At 59.6% G+C, this 16,565-nt stretch overlaps 1 protein-coding gene across 6 annotated transcripts; it reads right to left on the bottom strand.

The window, feature by feature from the left end:
• Positions 1–2,306: 2,306 nt before the first annotated feature.
• Positions 2,307–14,257, bottom strand: Pde4c (phosphodiesterase 4C). 6 transcript variants are annotated; one of them, XM_071601140.1, is made up of 16 exons: positions 14,035–14,123; positions 12,153–13,839; positions 11,050–11,241; positions 10,510–10,546; positions 10,362–10,435; positions 10,041–10,093; positions 9,564–9,676; positions 9,393–9,486; positions 8,750–8,913; positions 8,492–8,590; positions 7,944–8,108; positions 7,765–7,864; positions 6,842–6,996; positions 5,347–5,481; positions 4,783–4,965; positions 2,307–4,571 (listed from the first exon to the last, which is right to left on the bottom strand). In XM_071601140.1, the coding sequence occupies exons 2-16, from the start codon at positions 12,179–12,181 to the stop codon at positions 4,281–4,283; spliced, it is 1,884 nt and encodes a 627-aa protein (XP_071457241.1). In that variant the 5' UTR covers positions 12,182–13,839; positions 14,035–14,123; the 3' UTR covers positions 2,307–4,280. The 6 variants fall into 6 exon arrangements, with proteins under 6 accessions (XP_071457241.1, XP_027788201.2, XP_027788202.2 ...); XM_027932400.3 differs by lacking the exon at positions 12,153–13,839 and having other exon boundaries at positions 14,035–14,257; XM_027932401.3 differs by lacking the exon at positions 12,153–13,839 and having other exon boundaries at positions 5,359–5,481; positions 14,035–14,257.
• Positions 14,258–16,565: the final 2,308 nt, after the last annotated feature.

The raw sequence follows: 16,565 nt of genomic DNA, 5'->3' as shown, positions 1-16,565 counted from the left end.
GACTCATCCTGTTTATAAAAAGCTCCCAGCTGCGGAGGCGCCGCGACCAGAATAACTTCGCGCCAGGAGGCTGGGGGGGCTCCGCCCCCGAGCCCAGCCCGCCCAGCGCCGAGGAAGGACTGGGACGACCCTCCCCCTCCGTTTGCATTTGGGAAATTTATTTTTCTCCAAGGGTAACGTGTTTGTCCCCCTCTCCCACTTGGTCTATGAAACTATCACAGACCCACTGCAGAGAACTGGGAAAATACAGAAAAGCAACAACAACAACAAATAAAGAACAGTGAATCCAGCTCTCTGCTCCGCAGCTCCCTGCCCACGCGGAGACCCTCAGTCAAGTCCGCCCTCTGGGTGGGGACGCGGTGTGGGGGCCCCCGGGCTGGAAGTGAGGACAGCGACGCTGCTCAGCTTCCAGACTTCCCGGACGGACGCCGCTGCGCGCTGCCTACACGGTGGCTCCCAGAAATACCCGTCCGCAGGAGAATGCGCACTAGCTCCCGCACTGACTTTGTATTTTAAAATAACAGCCGGGCATGGCGGCGGGGCCAGGAATCCCAGCGAGGCAGGAGGGTCACATGTTCGAGGCCAGCCTCTATAACTTAGCGAGTTCCTTAGTGAGACCCTGTCTCAAAAGAAAGATAAAAAGCACTGGGGATGTGACTCAGTGGCCAAATGCCTCCAGGTTTAATCCCAAGAACTAACAACAACAACAACAACAACAAGATCTTTATATTGAGGCGCATTCTGGGGCTGGGGATGCAGCTCAGTGGCAGAGCGCCAGCCTAGGCTGTGTGAGCTCTGGGATCCAGCCCCAGCAAACATGAAAGGGAAGGAAGAGAAGAAAGAATCAGCCCTTCCTGAGCTCTGAGCGGCAGAGGTTGGGGTCCCCCGCAGTTAGACTGTGACACTATATTATACTGTTCAGGGAGGTTAGGTGAAGAAGGGCCCCCTCTGGGAGAGCTCAAAGGACACCCCCTCTGTCCCCGAGGAGCCCTCTCCAGCTCTGGGAGGGAAGGGGGACAGCGATGTTTTCTCTCTTAACTGAGGCCCTGAGAGTCGCCCCAGGAGTTCACAGGGCTGAAATTCCAGGGGCCCCCCCCAGCCCTTCTCTGACCCTCCTCTTTGGGTCTAGGATGGGCCATAAAGGCAAAGACTGTGACCCTTGGGAAGAGTCCCAAGCAGGAGCGAGACCTGGGGTGTGAGTGGTTTCATCTGCCTCCTCTGTGGGCCTCGGTTTCTACATCTGTGATATGGGAGACTGAGGCCAGTTGGTTTGTCCTCTGGGGATCACTGTGTACTGGCTCAGGACACATTCTCTTCAAAAGTTGTCTGTTATAATTATGTGATCCTGGCAAAGAGATCATTTTACCGGTAAAAGACTAAGACCCAAGAAGTTTAAAGGACTTATTGAGGCTGGGCACAGTGGCATATCCCTGTAGTTGCCGCAACTAGGGAGGCTGAGGCAGGAGGATTGCAAGTTTGAGGCCAGCCAATGCACGTTTGTGGGACACTGTCTCAAAATAAAAACTAAAAGGGCTGGGGTGGCGCTCAGTGGTAGAGGCCCTGGGCTCAATCCCCAGTGCCATAAATAAATAGATAAAGCCCTCCCGGAGTTGCAGAGCACAGCAGCAAGGTGGGCAAGGCAGACCTGGCCAAGGCCTCTGGGGAACACAGACTGGAGCATAGCAGGCTCGAGTCAAAGAATCAAAGACCTGGAAGGGCTTCTAGGAGGGGACCATGCACAACTGAGACCCAAAGGGTGAGGGTGGGGACTAGGAGGGACGCTGCTGATGGTAACTACTGAATATGCAGAAGCCCTAAGGGGGACAGAGCCAGGTGTCTGCGAGGCTTCGGGAATTGAGTGGAATCAGTAAGAGCGAGACAGAGGGATGCCCTGGGGCCCCAAATTGGAAGAGCACATATGATTTTTAAAATTTATTTGTACTTATTTATTTAGGTACCAGAGATGGAATCCAGGGGTGTTTAACTACTGAGCCACATCCCCAGCCCTATTTTGTATTTCATTTAAAGACGGGGTCAGTTGCTCAGCACCTCTCTGAATTGCTGAGGCTGGCTTTGAACTCGAGATCCTCCTGCCTCAGCCTCCTGAGCCACTGCACCGGCTTCAATTTATTTATTTATTTATTATTTTTTGTGGTACTGGAGATGGAACTCAGGGCCTCCAGCACCCTAGGCAAGTGCTCTGCCCTTGAGCCCCACCCCCAGCCCCATGTGCGTGTTGTCATAAGCAGGTGGAGAAAAGACCAGAGGGAAATAAGTAGAAATACTAAAGGAAGACTATTGACAGCTTTGGGATTGTGGTAATACTTTATTTTCTTCTTTATGTTTCATTATTCCCAAATTCGCTGCAGCAGAGACATACTACTTTGTAAGGAGTGTGGAGAGAGAACATTTTGAAATCAAAGTCCCCTAAGTCTCTGCCTTTGGAAAGTCTGGAAGGAAGCGGGTGGAGCTCAGCGGTGGGGCGCTTGCTGGGGAGCCCTGGGGTCCATCCCCAGCACTGAAAGAGAGGACAGAGGAAAATCTGCAGGGACTCCTACCAAGTTCACGACCCCAGATGCCTTTTGGTTCTTCCTGGGTGGAAGCCGAGCGCTCTTGGGAGCTGGAGAGTCGCCAGTGGTCATAATATTTACGAAAGAAGCCGCTGTTCCCCCCGCGGGGGCTGCGGCGATGACGCGCATCGTGTATAAATTTGCAGGGTGGGGGCGGGGAGGATACTGGCTGCTTCTGGAAGGATTGCAAGACAGGCCCCCACCTGAGCCCTGAGCACAAAGCCGGTAGGACGCCCGCTTGCCCAGGACGAGCTGGTCCCCGCCAAGCTCGGAGGACCGCGGAGCTCGCCTGCCCCGCCCGGTGCACCTCCCGCTCCGACCGCCAGGGGGCGCCGCTGGCTACTCGCTTCAGGGCTGTGTGGCCTTGAGCAGGCGACAGGGCTGCTCTGTGTCTCATTCCCCATTCATGAAATGGGCCATGCGCTTTTTTATGGTACTAGGGATTGAACCCAGGGGTGCTCTACCACTGAGCTGCACCCCCAGACCTTTTTATTTTTCTATCTCGTCACAGGATCTCTCTAATGACCCAGTCTGGCCTCAAACTCACAACCCTTCTGCCTCAGCCTTCTGAGTCCCTGGGATTGCAGGCGTGGGCCACCACACCTGGATAGGACACTCATTTTGTAAATTAGGGTGTCTTAAAGTCTGGAGGGTTTACAGAGCCCCAGAGAGATGCTCACTGCTGCCCAGGTCGGAGATCTTTTAGGAATGTCACGGTCACCACACCCTCCACCGACCTTTAGCAGGGGCCCAGAAGGAGCTAACAATTGCAAGAAAGCAGCACAGGACTCCCTCCCTCTGGGGACAGAGGATCAGGAGACACAGAGGCGAGCTGTACAGGGTGGAAATTCTGCAGTTCTGTTGTTGTCAAGAAAGAGACCATGGGTTGGGGGGGACCCAGCGTAGGGAAGCAGAGGGAGCAGGAGACACGCACACCCGGAGGCAGGGAGTCAGAGAACCCAGAGGCTGAGGGGCGGGGAGGAGCTGGGTGGTACAGTGCCTGCCTGGCCCGAGCAAGGCCCTGTGGTCCATCCCCAGCAACAGGAGAAGAAGAAGAAAAAAAAAACAAATACAGCAACCTTTTGAACAAGTGCTATGCAGCTTAAATCAGCCTTCAGAGACGGTCCCCAAAAAGAGCCTCCCTTTTCCTCTGCCTCCACCACAGCTTCAGGGCCAGAATTGGGTCTCTGTGGGGTGCTGACTCCCTCCCTACCTTGTGCAGGGCTACCCCAGAAGCACAGAGCAGGCACAGGCCTGACACATAGTAGCTGCTCAATAAATACATGGAAAGAAAGAAAGAATTAAGTGATAGATGTGGTTCAAGAATGACTACTGGAGAAGGTGGACAAGGGCCTGGCAGACCCCCTTTTCCATACTAGGGATAGAGGTCCAGAGGGAGAGCCAAGGGCGCTGTAAGAGGCTGCCCCCGTCCAGCCCCGTAGAGCCATTTCAGCCGAACCTGAGGTCAGAGTGGACCCCAGCCTCCATTGGACCCTGAGACCTACCTATCACTAAAAAGTTGGTTGTCTGACTCAGCAGGTGGGAACGTGAAGCAAGGGCCCCCTGGAACCTCCTTCTGGAAAGTTCACCCACCAGGGCCGTTGGGTGCCAAAGGGCTTGGTCATTACTTTGCCCCGTGGTCACGCAGGGCCTGCCTGGAATCTCCTGGCTGTCGAGGGGCAGGGCCCCCCAGGGCCTGGGATACTGGCGCTAAGTGTCAGGTGACCCCGAGGGCTCCCTCTCCAGGGCTTCCTCCTCCTCCTCCTCCTCCTCTTCCTCCTCCTCCTCCTCCTCTGCTTCCTCCAGAGCGAGGTGGAACTGGAACCTGTCGGGGGCCCCCCGCTCCGAGCTGACCGCGATGTCCACAGGGCTGCGGGGGATCTTGCTTTGGTACCACTCTCGGTTGTCCTCCAGCGTGTCTAGCAGGTCCTGTGCGTCGGGGTGGACCAGGTCAGCCCACGTCTCCCACAGCGGGTGGGCGATGTAGTCGATGAAGCCCACCTGGGGTGGCACAGGCAGGTGGCAGTCAGGCCTTGGGCCGCGTCTGTCCCTCTTCCTGGACGTCCATTCCCCACTCCTGGTAAGCCTCCAAAGCCTCTTCAGACGCCCCCCGAGGGCAGGACGGAGCTGTGCCTGGTCGGGGACCCCAGGCTGGCCCAGCTCGGGCTTTCCCTCCCCCACCCCCGCGGGCCAGGCTCGGCCACCCTCAGACCTGGGACTTCTCCACCGAGGCCGTGTGCTTGTCGCACATGGGGCTGATGTCCAGGCCCGACTCGCGCTCCCGGTCGCCCTGCTGGAAGAACTCGGCCATGATGCGGTCCGTCCACTGGCGGTACAGGGGCAGCGGCTTGGTGGGGTTGCTGAGGTCAGCACAGTGGACAAGGTTCTGTAAGACCTGGGGGGTCAAGACAGGAGGGCACTGGCCGGACCCGCCACCTCCAAACCTGCCCAGGCCCGGGCCTGACACATAGCAGCTGCTCAATAAACACAGGGAGAGAATTTAAACTTAGGTGATAATTGATTCTGTGGCTCAAGAACGACTTCTGGAGAAGGCGGACAGGGGACTTGTGGGACCCCCCCATCCCTGTGCTAGGGATAGAGGCCCCTGAAATGCTCCGAGCCACAGACACCATCTTGCAGGTGGGGAGCAGTCCTGGGAGGAGAAGTGGCCCACAACAGAGACATGTGACATTATTTCTTCAGATTTGGCATACAGTTGGTGCTTCATAAATGCAACTAAATAAGAACTTTAGAAACGGAGGCCCCCAGGGCTCACCTGGCCACATACCTGGATGCGATCGGAGTAGTTATCCAGGAGCAGGACACCGAGGCTTGTCACCTTTTTGGTTTCTACCATGGTCTTGAGGTCCGCCAGGAGATTCATGTGTTTGGACATATCTGTGGCCAGCACCTGGGGACAGGCCAGGGAGGGTGACAGCATGAGGACCCAGCTGCCCTGCTTCCCACCTCTAGAGGCCACCCCCACTGAGACCCCTCTACCATCAGAGCCCCCGGGTCCTCATCTGTGAAATGGGAGGGTATGATGAAGGATTCATTGCAAAAATAGCTCAGAAGAGGGACACGATCAGTGGCCCCTTCTCTGGGCTCACTGGGCTCAGCCAGGCATCCCTCATGTGTGACAGGGTATGGGGAAGGGAGAGGACACTCAGCAGCTGAGATGACTTGTACCAGAGGGTAGCCCCAAGGCTCTGCAGAGGCCGTGTCCTGTGCAAAGGCCCTGGGGTTGAATGAGTTGGGTGTGAACATAGAGGAGGTTGGGCTGGAGTCGGTGAGCACAAGAAAGATGGAGTTGAGGGGGCAAAGAACATGGGGGTGGGAGGTGGAGCACCTATGGAGAGGGTCATGGGATCTATGGGAGGGTTTGGGGTTGGGGACCTGGCGTGGCCACTGTGTGCCCTGAAGGACTATTTTCAGCCTTTTGTTGGGCAGTTCAGCCCTCAGCACAGCTGTTAAATTAAGTCAAATTAATGGGACCTGTGGATCCAGCTCAGGAGTGAGCCACACACGGCCACATTCCGAGACCTGAATACAAGTCTCAAAACTTCTCCCCAAACACTTGATCGGTACCAAATGCCACCCCTACTGTGGCTCCGCCACCAAGTCCCTCTTCACCTCGCCAAACCCCAGCCGCTCCTCATCCCAGGCCCTGGCTTCCTCTAGACCGTCCACACATGCTGTTCCCTCTGTGGGGAACACACCTCCCCATCCACAGGGGCCTGGCTCCTGTGTTCCCCACACTAGAGGCCCTCCTTGGCCCCTCCGCCATCTGCACCTCTCAAATGCTATATGGCTCTGCTATGATCCATCTCCTCCAGGGACCATGAATCTCACAAATTAGGCCAGAACTGTCAAGGTGATCGGCACAGGCCAAGCACACAATAATAGCTCAATAAATGCTTGTTAAATGAATAAATGAGAAACAATTTCCCCAAACTCCCCAGAGTCCTCCTGGCTAAATAAAGTCCAATGGATGGATGTTACTGTAAGGCTGAGAAAAAGCCGACGCCCCAACGCCCAGGAGCGCGGTCTCCACTTGCTCACACACAAATGGCCTGAGGAGCCAGACGGATGGTCCCACCCCACCCAGGGCTCCAATGTCATCACCCCATTTCACAGATGAGGAAGCTGAGGCTCAGCGCGGGGACACGCCTGGGTCCAACTGAACACCGGGCCACGCGACTCCCCCGCTATTGGGCGCAGAGGATAAGGGAGCCCCCGCTCCTCCTGCCGCCCAGCCACCGTGGCCCCACCATGTCGATGACCATCCTGCGCAGACTCAGCCGCTGCTTGGCGCCGAGGTTCTGGAAGATGTCGCAGTTCGGAGCCTGCAGCAGCTTGAAGCCCACGGCCAGGTGGTGGTTCTCCAGCACCGAGGCGTCATTGTACATCAGCGCCAGCTCCGAGTCTGCGCGGAAGCCGGGAGCCTGAGACCCGAAGGCGCCACTCCAGTGCCCGCCTCCCCGAAGCCACCCAGGCCCCGGCTCCTCTGGCCCTGCAGGGCTGGAGGTGTCTTGTCCCTGGCTGAATGACGGCCGAGTGTTGGTCTTAATGGAACATAGGGTAAGTGAAAGGCTCCGCTCTCAGCCCCAGCACACCACGGCCTGCATACAACAGGTGCCCAATAATTGCTTGTCACAGCCTCCTCAAAGTTCCCCAAACTTAAGGTTTAAAGCAGGGCACTGTGGTGCACGCCTGTGATCCCAGCCACAGGGAAGGCTGAGGCAGAAGGATCACAAGTTCAAGACCAGCCTCCACCATGCAGCCAGGCCCTCAGCAACTCATGGGGACCCTGGCCCCAAATCACAGAAAAGGCTGGGGGTGGGGCTCAGTGGTAAAGCGCCCAGGTTCAACCTCTGGTATCGCAAAAAAAAAAAAAAAAAAATCAGTGGGCCCAATGGGCTCTGCCTCAGCTCATTCTCTCACTTATTGAGCACTTACTGTGTACCAGGTCCCTGAGTGCTTGTGCAAGGGAAGGCTGGGCTCAGAGCAGAGCTGGGGTCAGCCTGAAACCACCCGGTGGTCGCTGTGGGGCAGGCTCCACCCCTCCCCGCAGGCCCTGCCCCTCCCCTGCAGGCCCCTCCTCTCCCTGCAGGCTCCGCCCATCATTTCAGGCCCCGCCTATCCCTGCAGGCCCCGCCCTCTCCCCCTAGTGTCCCCCCGACCCCAGACTCACTGGTGTTGATGAGGAACTGGTTGGAGACCCCGGGGTGGTCCACGTCGTGGATGGCACTTGCAAAGATGGCAGCCAGGACTTCCAGGTCTGTGAACACGGCCTGAGAGGCCCAGGGCGGGAGAGGTGACCGGCGGGCACTCGGCACCCTGCACCTGCCCAGCCGTCCCAGCCGCGGATACCTCCAGGGCAGGCGTGGCCAGCAGCACATGCGCAGACTGGGCCACGTCGGCGGCGTGCAGGCTGTTGTGGTAGGCCACGTCGGCGTGGTAGTGACCCTCCAGCGTCAGCAGGTAGGTGGCCAGGGTGTCAGCCGGGATCTGGAAGGTCTTGAGCAGGTCCCGTTCCTGGTCCATCACAGGCCGGTCAGGGTCGCAGGCACAGCCCCTGCTCCTCCTCGGACCCCGCCCAACCTCACATGTGCCCCCGTCCTCCCCTGAATCCCTGCCCTCTCTGTCCTTGTCCCCTGCGTCACATCCCCACGGAACTGCTGGTGTCTGTGTCCAGATGTCCTCTCCTGATGGAGTCCCTTCAGGCCCAGGCCCAGGCCCGGAGCTGGGCTTGTTGAGGATAAATCGTTGGCCCAATGAACTCCTACTCGTCCCTCAATACCCTGCTCACATTGTCCCATTCAGGGGGGTCAGATTGGAAGAGATGAGTGTCCCTGGGACTCGGGGCAGGATCAGGGGAAGGAAACCCGAGGGCCTGGGGGGCAAAGGCAGGACAGTACCTGAAAGATGCTGAATATGACGGCTGTCAGCGGCCTGTTCCCGCTCAGCTCCGCCACCTTGAACACATCGAGGCCCCACCTGTTGGTGTCTTCCAGCTCCTAAGATGTGAGGGACCGAGCTGACCCCTCTGGCTCCCCAGGCGTGGCGCCCACCCCCAGGGGCACACTGGGCTCACCGCCCGGCACAGGCCCGGGAGGGAGCACCCGCGCCGAGCCAGGGCTCAAGCCTGGGCCTCCACCTCGCGGCCGGGGACCCACCTTGGCCAGCTGCCCCTCCTCGTCGGTCTGGACCCCAAAGCGTGGGACAGTGGCTGCAGAGAGGCTGGCGCTGTGGGGGAGCCCACGGAGGCCACTGATCTCGGACATGGGCCTCTGGGATTCCTCGGGGGCCGCCCTGGGCAGCTCGACCTCCGTCTGCTGGTCTGTAGGCGCAGAAACCGGGTCACCAGCTGGGACTGTCCCGTCTGGCCTCTGGCTCTGCAGCGAGCCAAGCCCTGGGTCCCCCTCGTCATTTTTATCTGGACCACAATAAGCTAGAGGAGTAGGGTCCCGTCCGGCCCTTAGCCGCCTTCTCTGCCAGGGCGCGTCTCAGTGAGCTCCGGGCTGGCCTGGTTCCTGAGCACCTGGGCTCACGTTTCCCAAACACACCAGTGTCCTTTACATGTCCCAACCTGCAGCTCCAAGTGTTGGGCTCCCTCCCGCTCCTCCTTGGCAAACTCCTACTGATGCTTTAAAACCCCAGCTGCAGTGCCCTTTCCTTCTGGAAGTCCCCCCGTGCAGCCTTAGTCCCATGGGGCCATCTGGCGGTCCCCTGCATGTTGGGGTTGGTGACAGCAGCCTGTCTTCCCCCTCCTTCTTACGACCTCTCCAACCCTGCGCGGGCAGTGACCTCGCAGCTCACCCAGGAAGGTTCTGGAGATGTACTCGGACACCTGGTTCCCAGAGCGGCTGGATTCGGACAGGTGGGTGAGCTCCCGGTTCAGCATCCGCTTGAACTGTGGGCGGGGGCAGGACGTGAGGAGGGCCCGTGGGCGGGGCTGCAGTCACGCTCTGGCTCGGGTGGCCCTCTCACCTTGTTGGAGGCCATCTCCCCGACCGAGTGCCGCGTCTGCAGCGTCTCTAGCTGATCCAGACACCAGTCCAGCTCCTCCAGGGTCTCCAGGGCCAGCTTCTGCCCAGAGTCTTCTGAGGGCCAAGTTGGTCAGGGACCTGTCCCACCCCTACTAGGGGACCCAGTGCCCTTTATGCCTCCATCTCTGCTCTGGACCCTGGAACCCTTCCCACTGGGGATGCTCAGGACCCCAGTTCCAGATCTATCTGTAAGTGGCTGTGTGACCACGGGTAGGTCTCTTGCCCTCTCTGGGCCTTAGCCTCCCCATCTGTAATATGGGAATGGTGGACTCCATTTGCCAAGAAGTTTCTTTGCAGGAGGGGGAGGGTTGTCAGGGTTACAACAGCCACAGTGCAAGAGCTAGTGGGCTGGGGAGGTCACTGCAGAGAGGAAGTGACAGCTGTCTCTCCGTGGGGGAGGGGTGGGAACAGGCATTACCTGCAGGTGGAGGGGGCTGACTGCTGGGTGGAGGGTTCCCGACAGATGCCTGCCTGAGGTTACAGTGGGCTCAGGGGTAGCCCCCACCTGGCCCCGCCCCCACGTCCTCCAGGCCCCGCCCCTCAACCCCACCTGAAGGTGCCTGAGCCCCAGCCCCTACTTGTCTCCCCTTTTTAAAATCTCTTGCTTTCTTGCGGGGTTGGGGGTTGAACCCAGGCCCTAGCGCATGCCAGGCAAGAGCTGTCCCACTGAGCTACAGCTCCAGCCACCTGTCGCCTGCTTTTCTGCCTCCGCCCTCCCACCTGCCCCACCCCTGCGTACTTGACTGCACCGTGGACTTGGCCTTGGGCAAGGGCTGCCACGTTGCTCCGAACTGTCTTCAGACTGGCGAGGACCTGTCGGGTGACAGGTGGTCAGAGGTGGCAGGGAGCTGAAGCCTGAACGTGGTGGGGGTGCGGGAGGAACCCACCTGGGCAAAGGGCGTCACTATCATGTCTTCTCCATGTCTGCGGGGGATGGGGGGACGGGCCATCAGGAGACCGTCTTCAGCCTGAGCGCACCTCCCCTGGAGACTCCTCCCGACCTCATCTGGCCCCGGGCCTCCTCCCCCACTCTCCCTGGGAACCCCGCAGCCCTCCCGCCAGCGCCTCGCTTTATCCGCTTTTCCCCAGTGGGGAAACCGAGTCCCGGGGGCAGTGGGGATCTTAGTAGAGTCTGGACAGAAACGGTCGTATTTCTCTTTTCATTACTGGTACCAGGAAGCTCAAATCAAAGTATTTGTTCACTTGCTGATAATTGGCCTTAATGTGTCCAGAATGCCACCCCCGCCCCCAGCCCCAGGAGCACACAGATCACCTGAGATCCTCTGCCGCACACTCTACTGAATAAGGTAACGGCCTGGCGAACTCCTACTTAAACTCCAAAATCTAGCTCAAATGGCTCCCAGAAGGAGCTGGCTGGGTGGAGAAGAGGAAGGGTGGGAGTGGTCACCCCAGCAGCCCTGACTCACAGGTCGCTGGCCACGGAGGAGTTCCGGGACAAGGCCTTAGGTGACAGTTCATAGTCGCTGTCCGAGCGGTACAGGAAAGACTCTCGCCGCTGGCTGTGGGGGGCCGGGGCCTGAGCCCCACGTCCAAGGCCAGCCCCGGACTGAGGGTCCAGGACAGTCCTTCCACGCGACAGCCCATTTTCCAGGTCAAAGCTGAAGGCAGAGGAGGTAATGGTCAGAGCACAGGACCCTGGCAGCTGGGTGCCTGGTGGCGGTGGGCGCCTCCCTGGGTGGCACTGTGGCCACCTGCCCCCGGCTCCGCAGGGACCGGGTAACCCTCACACCTGCTCTGCGTGTCCACCCGGACTCTTCCCACTTGGGCCTGGACTCCAGGTCCTGGGTTCCAACGTTCCTCAAAGTGGCCGTGTGACCCTGGGCAGGTGTTTTCCCTAGACCTAGCCACCCTGTCCCTAATATGGGCGTGTTAAACTCGGTCCCCAAGGGCTCTCGGGGGTCACATCTGAGCGCCCTAGAACAGTGACTGGGCATCTGTATAGCAAAGATGCAACTAAGGGTAGGTCCCAGGGTAAGTCCACCTGGAGTGAAAATGGCCCTGGGCTCTTCCACCTGGAAGGGTCAGATCCGCCTACATAGCACACTCCCCAGGGCTCCTCATACCAGAGTCCCCACCCAGAGCAGCCTTGAGCACACCCTTAGGCCACCCAACAACGGTCCAGGCTCCACCCTCATCCCTCACGGCCCCGCCCCCTGGCCGTCGACCACGCCCCATCTTCAGTTTGCACTCATCCTGTTCCTTTCAGCCCCCGGACCTTCGCACAAGCTGCTACCTCTACCCTGAGCACCGTCATCCCCAACACCCCCTGCTCCATTCAAACTCCAGGTCTTTGTTTTCCCCCACCACACCTCCCTGGGCAGAGGGATCTATGCCCTTCCTCTTGGGATCAGAGGTCCAAGAAAGTGCTGAGATGTAGGCGACCTTGGGGGTCAAGGGCTTTTGAGAAGATGAGGACCGGACAGCTGAGAGGAGGAGAAATCGGCACCGCCCAGATTCCGAGCTCCTACCCAAGGGCCTGAATCCACCTGGTCCCTCACTGTGACTCTACCCTGGTCGCAGGGCCAGACCGACACCCATCAGGAGGCTCTGGGCAGGGGGCAGCAACGTTTGGCTCAGATAGTGGGGGCGTGGGGGATTCTGCACGATTCGCTTCTGCTGGGCCAGATTCGGTCGTGTCTGGTTGGCTCAGATCACACAGGGTTGGACCTCTTCACCGGGAGTTGGGTGGAATGATTTCGATCAGCTTCGGATACTTCCGGCAATCCTGGCAGGTTCGAATGAGTTCGTGTTTCTTCGGCGAAGTCCGACACGCTCGGCTGCTTCGAGTAAGTCCGGGTAGCGCTCGGGCCAGGTCGGGAACATTCGGCTCAGTCCAGTCGCACTCGGGGAAGTTCGGCTGCCCTCGGCTTTTTCCGCCAGATTCCTTCGGGTTCCTGCGCTCCGACAGGTCCCCCAGGGCTGGGGAGACCAGAGTCTCTCCGTGACGTCACGTAGCGGGTGGCTTGTAACCCCTCCGAGCCCTTGGCACCCGCGCGTGGTGGCGGGCTGGGAGACGCTGCTGGCTGGCGGCGGCTACCCCAACTTGTCCTCCGAGCGGGGAGACCTGCAGATGGCGACCCCCCTGTCCCTCTTTCACCGATCCCCAAAGGTTATGGGAAAGCGTGCCTGGGGACAAATAGAGAAACTGAGGCAGGGAACAGCTGTAGGGTGCTGTGTTCAAGTCCGAATCCCGGACGCCGAGGGTTAAGGGCAGCGCCTGGCCTTTCCTGGGGCGGGGGGTGGCTGTTTTTCTTTCTGCTCTAAACTTAGCCGGGGGCGGCGGGGTCAGGCGGTGGTTCCATGACGCGGGAGGTGCGGGGTGAGGTCGCTCTGGCTCTGGGAACTGCGCGGCTGCCCATTGGTCAGATCGGTAAACCGAGGCCTGGGGACTCAGGGCTCCTGGACCTCGGAGGTTTGGGGGCAGCCTAGACGCCCGGGTCCTGCTTCAGCCTCACTTTACCCCCCGGGTGTACCCCGGGTGCCCGCTCTGAGCCCTCGGAAGGTACCGCTCTTCATTGGTGCCTGGTATCCTGATGTCGCTCTCTGGGACCCGGGATCCCATGTCCAGTCTGAAATGGCACCATCAGGGATCACAGTCACACCTCCCTCTGCCCAGCTTGTCACTCTCTGGCGATGTGACCTTGAAGGAGACCTCCTGTCTCCGAGCCTCTGGGTGCCAGATTGCCAAGTGGATATGAATTGGGTGCGAAAAGAACGCAGGGTGCCAGCCACACTCGGCGCCCACAAGACCCAGCCTCGACCCACTGGCCCACGAGGTGACATTTGCTTGGCGAAGAGCGGGATTTGAACCCAGAGCCGTGGACCTCCTCAGAGCTGCAGCTGAACCGGGCTGCAGGGAACCGGGCTGGGAGCGGACGCGGTCCACTCTCAGCCTGGGAAAGGGACACTCGCCCTCCTTCTCCTTATGTCCCGAACATCCTGCCCGCATCAAATCGAGTCTTGCTCGGTGGACACCCCGGGTTCATTGTGCGGCCCCCAGATCATCTTGTTGCTGGCGCTGGGATGGCCGCGGGGGTGGGGAGGCCAAGGACGCAGCCTTCCTCTCCTCCCTCCCCAGGGCGCTCAACCCTCCGGTCCCAGGCCAGCGAGGGTCAGGAGAGACGTGAGCCTCCGCCCGTCCTGCTCTGGGCCACACAGCTGGGAAGGGACAGTCGGCCGGTCCCCTGGGCGCGTGTCTAGGCGGTGGGTGGAGGAGGGAGACAGAGATGGGGAGGGAGGGAGGGGGGGGAGAGAGAGTCACAAACTGACGGAGAGCGAGGGCCGGGGGACAGAGACGCTGCGAAGGGAAAGAGGCCCCGGCTGCCCTTGGATCTGCCCTTCAGGCCTCCGCCCCGCCGCCCGGTGACCCTCCAGCCCCCGTCCCGCCTCACCACAGGGGATGGGCCACCGTGAAGCGCCGCTGCAGGCGGATGCTCTGGTTCACCAGGAGCTTCCTGAAGAGCCCGGGGGAGCCTCGCGGGGAGCCCCGAGGGGAGCCGGGCCCAGGGGCCGGGGCTGGCGCAGGGGGACCCTGCATGGCCAGGACCGCGTGGAGGCTGGAGCGAGCGGTCGCCGCTCGGGACCTTTTCTGGACAGCCTCGGGGGCGGGGCCCAGCGGGGAGGGAGAGAGGGCGCAGCCACCCCGCCCAGTGGCTGAACCGCTCGCTGGTGACCCATGGGACAAACGGAGAAACTGAGGCACGGAGTCCGATAAGACTCTGCTCCCCTGCTTAGGAGGTGGCCCCTTGGGGACAGAGCCTGGTCTTACGCCACTTCCTTCTGCACGTCCCCCCTGGTGCGGCTGGCGCGCGCTAACCGCGGGGTGTAAGATGAGGAAGTGAGAAAGGGATGTCACAGATGCCGGGGGCCCTGCTCGCCATCAGGAGGAAGGTCACTGAGGCTGGGAGTTCAACAGGGGCTGGGCAGAGCCACTGGCCTGTCCAGCCTCCCCCGTCCATTTCCCTGATGGAAAGGGCTCCCAAAGGCTGCTGGAAATACAACCCTCCATCCTGGGGCGCATGGGGAAATCGAGACTGGAGAGAGGTGGCAGGGCACAGCCTTCCCTGCAGGGCCAGCTCCGCTCCCCCGCACCCCCCAAGTCCCCGCATGACCCCCGCCTGCTCTGACATTCTCCAGGCCCCGTCTCTGGATGCCTCCTTCTCCCCAGGACAAACATCCGCAGTCCACCTCCCGCCAAGCCTTCCGCCCCGTGACGCCCTTCAGCTCCTGTCCCCATCCCAACTGCAGAAGGACCCCACTAGCATGAGAGGGTGGGGCCTGGTGTCTGGGGCGATCCAAGCATCTGTGCTGGGTGTTCTGCCCTAGGGACATTGGGGCCAGACTGGTCCCGTTCCATGCTACACAAGAGGAAACTGAGTCTCCACGGGTGTCACAGGCATGGGAGAGACAAGGAACAGCCACGTGGCAGGCAGAGGCCAAGGTGACCTTCCAGCTGAGGCTACACAGAAGGCCGTGGGCCTCATGGAGCCCCTTGCTGAGGGAGGAACCCCAACCCCTCAGCCTAGGCCCGGCCCTGGCTGTCCCCAGTGAAATGGCAGCCTCGGTCCTCGCATCAGAGACCCGATTCCATTAATCACCGGGAGAGGCCGAGGAGACCACGCCACACTGGGAATGTTATTCTCCCCATTGCACAGATGAGAAGACGGGGGCCAGCAGCCCTGGGGGATGGAGAGTCGCAGGGGTTTGGCCAGAAACCCCCTTCAGGCCACCAAGCCCTGAAACCAGACACCTGGCAGAAACCAACCTCACTGACCCCAAGACAAAAATACCATCTGTACCTAATTATAGCCAGTCCCCAGGGGACAGAGGCCACCAGGCTCCGACTGGTAGAGATGCTGGGTCAGGGGCCAGGGGCCTTGACACAACCCTAGCCTGTGGAAGGGGCTCACAGGGCTTCCACATCTCCAAGGAGAAACTGAGGCTCAGAGTGACTCAGTCCCTTCCCTGAAATCACACACAAGTGGTAGATTAAGACTCATTGTAATCTGACAGCCGGGCGAGGTGACACCAGCCTATAATCCCAGCGGTTTGGGAGGTTGAGACAGGAGGATCGCAAGTTCAAGCCCAGCTTCAGCAACTTAGCGACTCCTAAGCAACTCAGCCGGTGACTGAGTGGTGACGTGCCCCTGAGTTCAATCCCCGGTATCAATCAATCAGTCAATCAATCAAGAGTGAATATAATCATTGCATTTCTGATGTACCCAGCACAGAGCCAAGAGCTGTGAGGCCCAGAGAGGTGTGGTCTCAGGCCTGAAGTCACACAGCCAGAAGCAGCAGGGAGAGGTTATTTGAGCCAAGCCACTGGGCTCCCCAACCTCTCCCCTCTCCCACTTAATTTGTTAATTGGCTTTATCCTCTCCACAGTCCCAGAGGCTTCCCTGTCATTAATATTTTATCAATAGTTGTAATGTTAATGTTTTATTAATAGATTTGATAAATATTTCATTAACAAATTGACTCATGTGTGATTAATAGCCTTTAACATAGAGAAACTGGCTGGTGCTGTGGCCACACCTGTAATCCCAGCTATTCAGGAGGCTGAGGCAGGAGGATTGCAAGTTTGAGGCCAGCCTCAGCAACTTAGACCCTGTCTCAAAAATTTTAAAAAGGGGGCCATGGGGACTGTAGCTAGGTGGTAAAGCACTGGCCTCGTACGAGGGAGGCTCTGAGTTCTATCCCCAGCAAGGGGGGGGGGGCAGAGGGGAGGAGGGAGACAGCCACAGGGTGGTCTCTTCCGCAGCACATAAACTAAAATTGGGATGACAGCCCCCAAGGGGGCCTGGCCCACCTGAGCTTGGATGGCACCCAACCTTGCTGGGTAGGTGGCCAAAGCTGCTGGGTGGATAGGAGGCCCCCAGCCTGACTCTGTTCCTGTGCCGTCCACTGAGGAGGTGCCCAATGG

The sequence above is a fragment of the Marmota flaviventris genome, chromosome 1 (assembly GCF_047511675.1).
Source record: "Marmota flaviventris isolate mMarFla1 chromosome 1, mMarFla1.hap1, whole genome shotgun sequence".
Lineage (NCBI taxonomy): Eukaryota > Metazoa > Chordata > Mammalia > Rodentia > Sciuridae > Marmota > Marmota flaviventris.
The sequence above is the reverse complement of the archived record's forward strand: the minus strand, read 5'-3'. Positions and strand labels throughout refer to the sequence as shown.

Coding starts and splice junctions, on each gene's coding strand:
- Pde4c (XM_027932400.3), bottom strand. CDS start 14,180: ATGCAGGGTCCCCCTGCGCCAGCCCCGGCCCCTGGGCCCGGCTCCCCT. Junction 9,487..9,563: donor GGGAGATGGCCTCCAACAAG/GTGAGAGGGCCA, acceptor CCCCGCCCACAG/TTCAAGCGGATGCTGAACCG. Junction 4,966..5,346: donor GCATCCAGGTATGTGGCCAG/GTGAGCCCTGGG, acceptor TTGACCCCCCAG/GTCTTACAGAACCTTGTCCA.